At 40.0% G+C, this 11,399-nt stretch overlaps 3 protein-coding genes across 5 annotated transcripts in view; all 3 read right to left on the reverse strand.

Annotated features, from left to right (window-relative positions):
• Positions 1-11,399, reverse strand: part of LOC136763045 (protocadherin alpha-C2) — a 155,939-nt gene that overhangs the window by 101,503 nt on the left and 43,037 nt on the right. For 2 of the 3 annotated variants that reach the window (XM_066716748.1, XM_066716747.1), the window contains exon 2: positions 11,309-11,380. In XM_066716748.1, the coding sequence (XP_066572845.1) occupies positions 11,309-11,380 (72 nt within the window). Of the gene's footprint in view, positions 1-4,718; positions 7,217-11,308; positions 11,381-11,399 lie in introns of those variants that run through there. The other variant, XM_066716753.1, reaches the window with a different exon arrangement.
• On the reverse strand, positions 1,251-3,767 carry LOC136763048 (protocadherin alpha-8-like). Its single transcript, XM_066716764.1, has one exon. It carries the CDS (start codon positions 3,660-3,662, stop codon positions 1,266-1,268), a length of 2,397 nt encoding a protein of 798 aa, XP_066572861.1. The 5' UTR covers positions 3,663-3,767; the 3' UTR covers positions 1,251-1,265.
• On the reverse strand, positions 7,476-10,067 carry LOC136763047 (protocadherin alpha-8-like). Its single transcript, XM_066716763.1, has one exon. The coding sequence runs from the start codon at positions 9,976-9,978 to the stop codon at positions 7,531-7,533; it is 2,448 nt and encodes an 815-aa protein (XP_066572860.1). The 5' UTR covers positions 9,979-10,067; the 3' UTR covers positions 7,476-7,530.

Below are 11,399 nucleotides of genomic sequence, written 5' to 3' on the forward strand. Positions count from 1 at the left end.
TAAAATAAGTTAGCATTTATTTTGATGTACAACATTTTTAATTAGCGGGTGACGGCAGAACTACCCCAAAGTTCGCAATCTTTAATATTTAAAATCGATGCAATCTTAATTAACAGAATATAAGTACGTGTGCACACTCAGGTAAAGCTCTTTACATGCATGTTGTGGGAAGCTTAAAATAACTGAAAAAGCATCATAAGCAACCAGTAAATGAATTCATGATTATATAACATTACTTTTTGAAAAGCAAGGTAATATCTTCAGTTTTATTAAATTATTATAATATTACTACTACTACAAATAATAATAAAATAATAATACAAAATAATAAAAATTATAAATGTTAAAATAATAATAATATAACCTATTGAGGTGAGAGGAAGCAGTTTAACATATTCAGGACTTATGTTCTTACAGCTACAGTATATTACAATATAAGCGTTTAGCATTTTTGAAAGCTACATTTCAAAATATCGTTAAATATATACTGGTTATATATAATACTATATTATATATCAAGAAAGAGAGGGGGACAGAGACGCAGAGAGGCAGATATATGGATAGATGCCTAAACGAGATGTCCTTAACGCACTCTTAGCATGTAACAAACCTGGTTAATGAGGTGGGAACCAGACTAGGGAACTGTGTCCTCAATATCACCACTTCAGATACATAATTCAGAAAGATAACTCACCACTCCTGAACAGTCAAACCTCTTGTTAGCATGTACAATAACGTCAGATATATTGATCTACTTCCAAGGAGAATACGATTGTTTGTTTGAATGCTTTATGTATAAAGCCACATATATATTATTATTTTTTTATTATTATTTCTTTGGCAGACGCCCTTATCATGGGCGACTTACAACATAAGTGCAAACAAAGTGCAAAGATAAAGAGAAGTACAAGGCATCAATCATTACAAATTCAATTTGGTTAAAACAGCAATTCAAAGTACATTTTACAAATTCCAATTTACAATTTACACAAGTACAGTAAGTGAGGTCCTACATCCTGGACGGTGAAAGCTAAGTGCTGTCAAGATGTAGGGTCACGGGAAAGGGAGCAAGGAGGAAAACAATCAAAAGTGCAAGGAGCATAATAAAACTGTGAAGTGCTATCTAGCAGGGATAGAGGACTAATATTACATAAATATGGATGCGTTTAGATACTGAAAGCCATGAACAGATGTTAAGGATTTGGATGATAAAAATACTTATTGAGAATGCAAGAAATGTTACATTATAATATATACAACGATATTTAATTGCTTACCTCACATGTTTGGGACACCGCCCGATGTCCTTTCAGAGTGTCAGTCCCAGTAATACTAATCAGATCCCCATCTTGAGGCGGAAACGGAGAGTTAAAAACAACGACGTCACTCTTCAGGGTGTCTGAGCTGAAACACACGTCATACTGCTGAGTAGTTTTAGAGTAAGACCAGCTCCCGTCAGGGTGTGTGGTGATCATTGGGGGGCTGTACCCGCTGAAACTGTCATCCCTCCTGTGGCATTTCACAACTATTAAACTGAGGAGACTCAGCACAAATATCACTGACACTGAGACAACCGCGATGAGCAAATAGAGATTTAAATGAGAAAACCCGTCCTCCTTCTTTTGCACATGACGAAACTCTGACTGCATTTCAGCCGCGCTCTCGACAGCAACGACATCAATAGACACGGTGGCCGATAAGGATGGCTCTCCGCTGTCAGAAACCAGAATGACCAATGGATGCGTTTTCAAGTCATTCTCACTCAGACGTCTCTTAGTCCTTATTTCTCCAGTGCTGGTGCTGATTCGGAACAGATCCGTTCTCTTGGGCTCAACAATGTGATAAGAAAGCAGCGCATTGTATCCACAATCCGCATCCACAGCCCTGATCTTCGCCACAAAGTATCCCGCTTCAGCAGAATAAGGGATGTGCTCAGTGTTACCAGAGCCGTGCTCAGAGTAGGGAGGCAGGATCCCGGGGCTGTTGTCATTCTCATCCAGGATAAAAACGCTCACAGTGACGTTGCTGCTTTGTGGAGGGACACCGGCATCAGTGGCCTGAACCTGAAACTGGAACGTTTTCACCTCCTCATAATTAAAAGTCTGCATGCTGTATATATCTCCACTGACAGAGTTCACATTCACTGCAGTAGAAACTGGAACTCCTGTGTTGGAATTCTCCAGTAAAGAATAAGTCACTCGGGCATTGTCATCTAAATCCGGATCAAACGCAGACACAGTGTGTATAACCGCGCCTACTGGGTTGTTCTCCTTCACATACACTTCATAAACAGGTTTTATAAAGCGCGGCGCGTTGTCGTTCACATCTGAAACGTGTACAGTAATAACGCTGGTGCTGGAGAGAGGAGGGGTCCCTTCATCCGCTGCTGTGATGGTGACATTGTACTGAGAAGCGCTCTCTCGGTCCAGCGCCCCCCCGACCACTAAAGAGTAATAGTTCTTATACGACGGCTTAAGTTCAAATGGGACTGTTTCGGCGATTTGACAAAGCACATTCCCATTTTCACCACCATCCTTATCTGAAATAGTAATTAGGGCAATTACTGTACCTGTTTTAGCATCCTCTTTCACAGTGTTTAAAACAGATGTAATGGAAATCTCTGGGGCATTATCATTAACATCGATGACTTCAACAAGCACCTTACAGTGTGAAGCCATCGGGGATTGGCCTTTATCATGGGCCTGGGCACGAATTTCATAGACACGGTTTTCTTCGAAATCAATGTCACCCTTGACAGTAATCTCACCAGTGTCCGGGTCAACGGCAAAAACAGAAAATATATTCTCGTTCGCATGTGTATTGAATGAGTAGACGATTTTACTGTTCATACCTTCATCTGAATCTGTTGCATTAATGTTTATTATTGATGTCCCGAATGGAATATTTTCATGTACCTTAACCTTGTACAGTGGGCTACTGAAAACAGGGCTGTTATCATTGATGTCTAACACATTCACCTGGACCTGCAGGGTCCCAGACCGCGGGGGTTTTCCTCCATCCACGGCAGTCAACACGAGAGGAATAATATGCTGTTTCTCTCGGTCTAAAGCTTTCTGCAGCACTAACTCAGCAGACACACTGTGATCACTACCTCGCTGTAAATCCAGGGAAAAATACTCATTTGGACTGAGTTTATATGTATTCACAGAATTACTGCCCACATCAGCGTCATAGGCGCTCAACAAGGGATAACGCATTCCAGGTAAAGTCGACTCAGTAATGTTTAGATGCTGCGATTTCACGCGAAAAGAAGGCGCGTTGTCGTTAATGTCCAGAATATTAATTTCCACACGATATAAATGTACAGGAAGATATATCATAGCTTCTACAGTTACCAAACATTTGGGACTGTTAGGACACAGCTCCTCTCTGTCGATTCTTTCCTTCACATAGAGAATGCCAGTTTTAATATTTACCTCAAAATATTTCTTGCTGGATCCGGACACAATCTGAAACATTCGTGATTCCAATTCCTGAACATTGATATTTAAATCCTTAGCTATATTTCCAACCGAAGTCCCTTGGTTTACCTCTTCAGCAACTGAATACATTATTTGTCCGGAAACAAGATCCAAATGACAAAGCATGAGAATAAAATTTAAAAATATCCAACTGGATCCTCTTTGTTTTTCTAAAATCATTTTCAGCAAAATGTAAAATTGTACAATCCTACGTGCCGTTAAATATAAATTAATCGTTAATACACATTTTGTTTCAATAAAAAATGCATCACAAAACAGACATCTGTGTCGCACAGCCTTTCTGTGCCTTTGTATAACAAAGCCCAGGATGATGTTTGCGTTTTTACTGTATAAGGAGGAGCCAGTAAATGCATCACTAAAACTTCCACTTTGTTAGTGAACGGCGACACCGTGTGGGTAAGTGAAATCAAAATGTACAACAAAACGTGTCCATCCAGGTTATCTTCTACTTTTCAGTGATTTAATACATGTTTCCGATCATTTTATAATATGAAAACGCGCAGAAATGCGTACTAAACCTACTCCTATGACGGTGCATACAATTTGGGGAAGAACATTCGTAATGTATTATTTATGAGAAATATACATCAGCATGGACAGAAAGATTACTATGAAATTCAACTGTTTGTGCTGTTTATTAAACAGGGAATAATAAACCAACGTGAACTCTTTTCCTTAGAGAAGGGCATTCCATATCTGAAGACAACATTTCCCAGCTACAGAAACAAGCTCCTTCAATTTAAAACATCATAGTTCATGTTCCTTCATACATGTGTTAGATCAACATGTCATATAAAAAGTAGATTAAATCTACAGGCCTAAACAAAATAGATTTAATTGAACAAGCTAGGCTATTTCTCTTTCCATTAACAATTTAGAGAATGTAATCACCGAATTCAATGTAAACGAAAGCATCACTATTAAAATAACCGACAATAAACATGACAAAAATAAAACAACTATGTGATCTAAATTTGATTTTGAAATACCTACAAAAAACAGTTAATCACAGTGTTTTGGTCAAACTGCTTTCGGCAAGGAGACGTTCAATCCACAATAAATTCAATATATCTACCTGAACAGGTTGCATTTTCAAATGAATCACACGATAATAATTCAAAACACTTGAAAAAACTGACCAATAATAGTGAATGCAGATGTAATTTTGCTATGCCTACACATCAACACCTTAAAAAAGCAATGGGATATGCTTACCTCTGTCTTTTTGGAAATGGTTTGATTCCTTCTAACAGAGTCGGTCCCAGTAATACTAATCAGATCTCCATCTTCAGGAGGAAACGGTGAGTTAAAAACAACGACGTCACTCTTCAGGGTGTCTGAGCTGAAACACACGTCATACTGCTGAGTAGTTTTAGAGTAAGACCAGCTCCCGTCAGGGTGTGTGGTGATCATTGGGGGGCTGTACCCGCTGAAACTGTCATCCCTCCTGTGGCATTTCACAACTATTAAACTGAGGAGACTCAGCACAAATATCACTGACACTGAGACAACCGCGATGAGCAAATAGAGATTTAAATGAGAAAACCCGTCTTCCTTCTTTTGCACATGACGAAACTCTGACTGCATTTCAGCCGCGCTCTCGACAGCAACGACATCAATAGACACGGTGGCCGATAAGGATGGCTCTCCGCTGTCAGAAACCAGAATGACCAATGGATGCGTTTTCAAGTCATTCTCACTCAGACGTCTCTTAGTCCTTATTTCTCCAGTGCTGGTGCTGATTCGGAACAGATCCGTTCTCTTGGGCTCAACAATGTGATAAGAAAGCAGCGCATTGTATCCACAATCCGCATCCACAGCCCTGATCTTCGCCACAAAGTATCCCGCTTCAGCAGAATAAGGGATGTGCTCAGTGTTACCAGAGCCGTGCTCAGAGTAGGGAGGCAGGATCCCGGGGCTGTTGTCATTCTCATCCAGGATAAAAACGCTCACAGTGACGTTGCTGCTTTGTGGAGGGACACCGGCATCAGTGGCCTGAACCTGAAACTGGAACGTTTTCACCTCCTCATAATTAAAAGTCTGCATGCTGTATATATCTCCACTGACAGAGTTCACATTCACTGCAGTAGAAACTGGAACTCCTGTGTTGGAATTCTCCAGTAAAGAATAAGTCACTCGGGCATTGTCATCTAAATCCGGATCAAACGCAGACACAGTGTGTATAACCGCGCCTACTGGGTTGTTCTCCTTCACATACACTTCATAAACAGGTTTTATAAAGCGCGGCGCGTTGTCGTTCACATCTGAAACGTGTACAGTAATAACGCTGGTGCTGGAGAGAGGAGGGGTCCCTTCATCCGCTGCTGTGATGGTGACATTGTACTGAGAAGCGCTCTCTCGGTCCAGCGCCCCCCCGACCACTAAAGAGTAATAGTTCTTGTAATTTCCCTCCAGTTTAAAGGGAACATCTCCAGAAATATAACAATTTATATTCCCATTTTTGCCACCATCTTTATCCAAGACAGTAATTAGAGCAATCGCTGTGCCAATATTTGCGTCTTCTTTGATGGTGTTCAAAATAGACGTTACAGCTATTTCAGGGGCGTTGTCATTAACATCTATAACCTCAACCAAAATCTTACAATGTGAGGCCATCGGGGGAAGGCCTTTGTCGTGAGCCTGAGCACGGATTTCATACGCATTGTTTTGTTCAAAATCAATATTCCCCTTAACTGTAATTTCCCCCGTATTTGGGTCTATGTCGAACACATGGAACACGTTATCCTGTTCATGCTTACTGAAGGAGTAAACAATTTCACTATTTATACCTTCATCCAAATCCGTGGCATTTAAAGTTATTATAGATGTTCCTATAGGCACATTTTCAAATACACGGACTTTGTACAGCTGTCTGTTAAAAACTGGAGTATTATCGTTATTATCTAAAACATTAACTATAATTTCCGATGTCCCAGACCGGGGTGGGTTCCCCCCATCAACAGCAGTCAGCACTAGATGGATCACAGGCTGTTTCTCTCGGTCTAAAGCTTTCTGCAGCACTAACTCCGCAGACACACTCTCGCTGCCTTTGTGTAAATCAAGGGAGAAGTGCTCGTTTGGACTGAGCTTGTACGTGCTAACCGAGTTTTTTCCGACATCCGCGTCATATGCACTAAGTAATGGAAATCGCACTCCTGGCAATGTGGATTCGGCAACATTTACTGATTGTGATTTCGTACGAAAATAAGGCGAATTATCGTTGACATCTAAAACATGTATTTCCACACGATATAAATTCAAAGGGTTGTTAATAATAGCCTGTAAATTCACAGAGCATGAGATGGAATTAGGGCACAGCTCCTCTCTGTCGATTCTTTGACTCACAAAGAGAATGCCAGTTTTTAAATTTACCTCGAAATATTTCTTCTGAGATCCGGAAACTATCTGAAACAGACGTGACTCCAAATCCTGGATGCTGAGTTTCAAATCTTTTGCTATATTCCCGACAAATGTCCCTTCGTTTACCTCCTCCGATACGGAATATGTAATCTGTCCGGAAACCAGACCCCAGAAGCACCACAGCAGTAGAAAAAGACGATACGTCAAATTAGATTCCCTTTTGTCTGAAGAAAACATGGCAACACAAAGGTGTAGAATTGCATAAATCCCGTGTATAGTGTTATCTGGTGCAAATAACCCAAGTGAACATTTCCTATAGGAGAAAAAATAAACAGATCCGCACACAATCTGCGACAGCCTCCAACAAAGCCTTCTGTAATCGTTATGCTTTAAAACGAGGAGGAGCCCAGGAGAGATGGGATTCATTATTTCACATTGTTAGTATATAGAGACATCTTGTGGATTGGCCAGGAACTGAAATAAGTCTTGCTACATACAGTATTTGCTACATATTTGTTTTACAACGTTATATGATTACAACTGGAACAAAATACATTTTGATTTATGATAACCATGTATGTGTGAAAAACACCATAAAATAAGCGACTCTGCTAAATATGCCAGCTTGTTTCTTTTCATTACAAAAGGTCACAATTAAACAAATTACTTAGGATAGACAAGGGGGAAAACACAGGCTTACCTCAAGATTTTGGGAGCTTTTACGGTTTCGTTTACAGGAGTCATTTCCATTTAAACTAACAAGTTCCTCGGTCATGGGTTGAAAAGGTGCGTTAAAAACCACGACGTCACTCTTCAGGGTGTCTGAGCTGAAACACACGTCATACTGCTGAGTAGTTTTAGAGTAAGACCAGCTCCCGTCAGGGTGTGTGGTGATCATTGGGGGGCTGTACCCGCTGAAACTGTCATCCCTCCTGTGGCATTTCACAACTATTAAACTGAGGAGACTCAGCACAAATATCACTGACACTGAGACAATGGCGATGAGCAAATAGAGATTTAAATTTGAAAACGTTTCATCGCTTTTTGGCCGTTGCCTGTGTTCCGACTGTATTTCAGGCATATTTTCGACGACCACAACATCAAGAGTAACAGTTGATGACAAAGGTGGTTCACCGTTATCAGTAATCAAAATCACAAGAGGGTGTGGTTTTATGTCATTTTCATTTAGACGTCGTTTAGTCCTTATTTCTCCACTACTGGTACCGATTCTGAATGTGTCCGTTCCCTTGGGCTCAACAATGTGATAAGAAAGCAGCGCATTGTATCCACAATCCGCATCCACAGCCCTGATCTTCGCCACAAAGTATCCCGCTTCAGCAGAATAAGGGATGTGCTCAGTGTTACCAGAGCCGTGCTCAGAGTAGGGAGGCAGGATCCCGGGGCTGTTGTCATTCTCATCCAGGATAAAAACGCTCACAGTGACGTTGCTGCTTTGTGGAGGGACACCGGCATCAGTGGCCTGAACCTGAAACTGGAACGTTTTCACCTCCTCATAATTAAAAGTCTGCATGCTGTATATATCTCCACTGACAGAGTTCACGCTTATAATAGAATAAATATGTAGTGCCTTGGCAGAACTGTCCAATAAAGAATATGTTACTCGGGCATTTTCATTTAAATCCGGATCAAAAGCAGACAAGGAATATATAATTGTTCCCGTGGGACTGTTCTCCTTCACATAAACCTCAACACTAGCTTCTGGGAAACTAGGTGCATTGTCGTTAACATCTGAGACGTGTATAGTAATTACCCTGGTGCTTGAGAGAGGCGGGGTCCCCTCATCTGTTGCTGTAACACTGACATTGTACAGAGAGTATGTTTCTCTGTCGAGTTCATCACCTAATATTAAAGAATAGTAATTACTGTGTGATGCTTCTAGTTTAAAGGGGGATTCCCCAGATACAAAACAACGGACTTTCCCGTTTTTCCCCCCATCCTTATCTGAAACTGTAATTAAGGCGATTGCAGTCCCCCTTTTTGCGTCTTCTTTCACAGTGTCCATTAGAGATGTCAGTTTAATTTCGGGGGCGTTATCGTTAATGTCTACAATTTCAACCAGCACCTTGCAGTGTGAGGCTAGTGGTGTAGCACCTTTGTCCTGGGCCTCAACTCGAATTTCATAAACATTATTTTCTTCGAAATCCAGATTCCTTATAACTGTGATCTCACCGGTGCTCTGGTTTATAGCGAATGTATTGAGGATGTTTTTTTGTCCTTGTTTACTGAACGAATATTTAATCTCGCCATTGACATCTTCATCCAAGTCTGTTGCATTAAGTCTCGCAATGGTTGTTCCAGTTGGTACATTCTCACTAACTCTGACTTTCAATACGGCACTGGAAAATTGCGGTGAATTGTCATTTGCATCCAAAACGTTTACAATGATCTCTGAGGTACCAGATCTGGGTGGTTTCCCTCCATCTATAGCAGTCAAGACCAGATGGATCTCAGACTGCTTCTCACGATCTAAGCCTTTCTGCAGCACTAGCTCAACAGACACTCTGTGTCCAGCTTCGCTGTGTAACTCAGTGATAAAATAGTCATTTGAACTGAGCTTGTATGTATTTATAGAATTGCTGCCTACGTCTGGATCATCAGCGCCCAGCAGTGGAAATTTTGCACCCGGCACAGTAGACTCAGCAATACGAATATGCTGTGATTTCCCTGGAAATGTGGGAGAATTGTCATTTATATCAATTATATTAACTTCAACACGGTATAAAACCAATGGGAAATTAACAACCGCTTCCAAATTAATAGAGCATGTTGGACTATTAGGACACAGATCCTCTCTGTCTATGTTTTCATTAACAAACAGAATGCCAGTTTTTAAATTTACCTCAAAATACTTCTTAGTGGATCCGGAGACAATCTGAAACATACGCGACTCCAGTTCTTGGACTTTCAGGTTGATATCCTTAGCTATATTTCCAACAAATGTCCCCTGGTTTACCTCTTCAGAAACGGAATAGATTATCTGTCCTGTCACCACATCCCGAAAACAACACAACAGAAAGAACCGAAAAATAATCCTTACACATTCTCTTTGGTCGAGTAAAGTCATCGTTATACAATCCTTTAGAGAGGCATACATCCACTTTCCACAGAAAAATATAAAAATCGGCCATACATAAAACAAAAAAGCATTGCGTAAATAAGACAAATAGAATCACAAGCGGCCCTATCTACGCCACATCCAAACTGCTTTTATTACTAACAAAGCCCGAAAGACTGCATTTCATTTCCAGCAGGGAGGAGGAGCGCACAATAACTTGTCTGTTTCTCACCTTGTTAGTCCACAGTGACACCGTGTGGGTAAAAGTGGGACAGTCAGAACACTTGTGACTAAACAATTTTGGTTTTTATGTTCTTATTTCGTGCTTAATACACATTTTAAGCATTAATATGTAAATATTATGAGATGTAAAACTTAAATCATTTTGCTTTTGTAGCCATTGCTATTGGTAAGGAATCTTTGATAGAATTTTCAATAAGAGAGAGAGAGAGAGAGAGAGAGAGAGAGAGAGAGAATATAGAATATGTTATTATTCCTTACCTCCTACTCCTACTTAAAAAAACAATACCTTCAGATGTATTACTTACTGCTGACTAAAGTTTAAGATTATCTAGACAATAACATCACATTTCTTTTACTAAGTTGGTATTATGTTTTACCTTGAACCAATTTTCAAAATGATGCATTATAACATAGAAAACACTTTAAATATATGTAATACGTTATCATGTGTAATCTATTCGTGTGGCAATGTGGTAATCATTTCTACATCGTTATACCTACTGTTTTTATGACATCGATAATCTGAAGTCAACAGACAGAGGCAGCTTGTCTATGTTGTGAAACTGCTATTAAGAAATAATCTGGACAGCTTGGACACAATGACTAAAAAAAAGGAGGAAGAAAACGACTGTACTACTGAACTCTCTCGCTGCAGAGCCTCACAAGTCAGACAAATGAATTAGCGCCCGTCTGTGGATAGTTCAGCACCGCGGACAGTTCCTTCACAGAAATTACATTTCCACTCCCCAAACAAGCCGCATATCACAGAGTAGCACACATATAGCCATGCCACTAGACAACATAATCATTTGTAAAATAAACTCCATGTCACATTGTTTTTAGAAATAATACACCTAAACAACTCTTAAACATTTATAAATTTACAAAACCACAATATGCACAGACATTTATCAATCGAATCCATTTTCATTATATATCTGATTCAGGTACAATTTTAAAACAGCTCTACACAACACTGGGGCTATCAGATGCATACACGGTTGTTATGAAAATAAGATAGAAATTAATCAAAAAAGTCTTTTCTAATACATTAGCAAATTATAAGGCTTACAAAACTTAACGTGGGTGTTAAATTTAAAATATATTGAAATGTATTTGTTCTTACCTGACGTCTTTCAGTTGCGTAGTACTGGGATCTTCGGAAAGGCGTCGTTCCACTATTGCAAACCTCGCCGTTCTGGGGGGGAAAGGGTGGA

The sequence above is a fragment of the Amia ocellicauda genome, chromosome 11 (assembly GCF_036373705.1).
Source record: "Amia ocellicauda isolate fAmiCal2 chromosome 11, fAmiCal2.hap1, whole genome shotgun sequence".
Classification (NCBI taxonomy): Eukaryota; Metazoa; Chordata; class Actinopteri; order Amiiformes; family Amiidae; genus Amia; species Amia ocellicauda.

Excerpts from the sequence above, each read along its gene's own strand:
- LOC136763048 (XM_066716764.1), bottom strand. The coding sequence starts at position 3,662 with ATGATTTTAGAAAAACAAAGAGGATCCAGTTGGATATTTTTAAATTTT.
- LOC136763047 (XM_066716763.1), bottom strand. The coding sequence starts at position 9,978 with ATGTATGCCTCTCTAAAGGATTGTATAACGATGACTTTACTCGACCAA.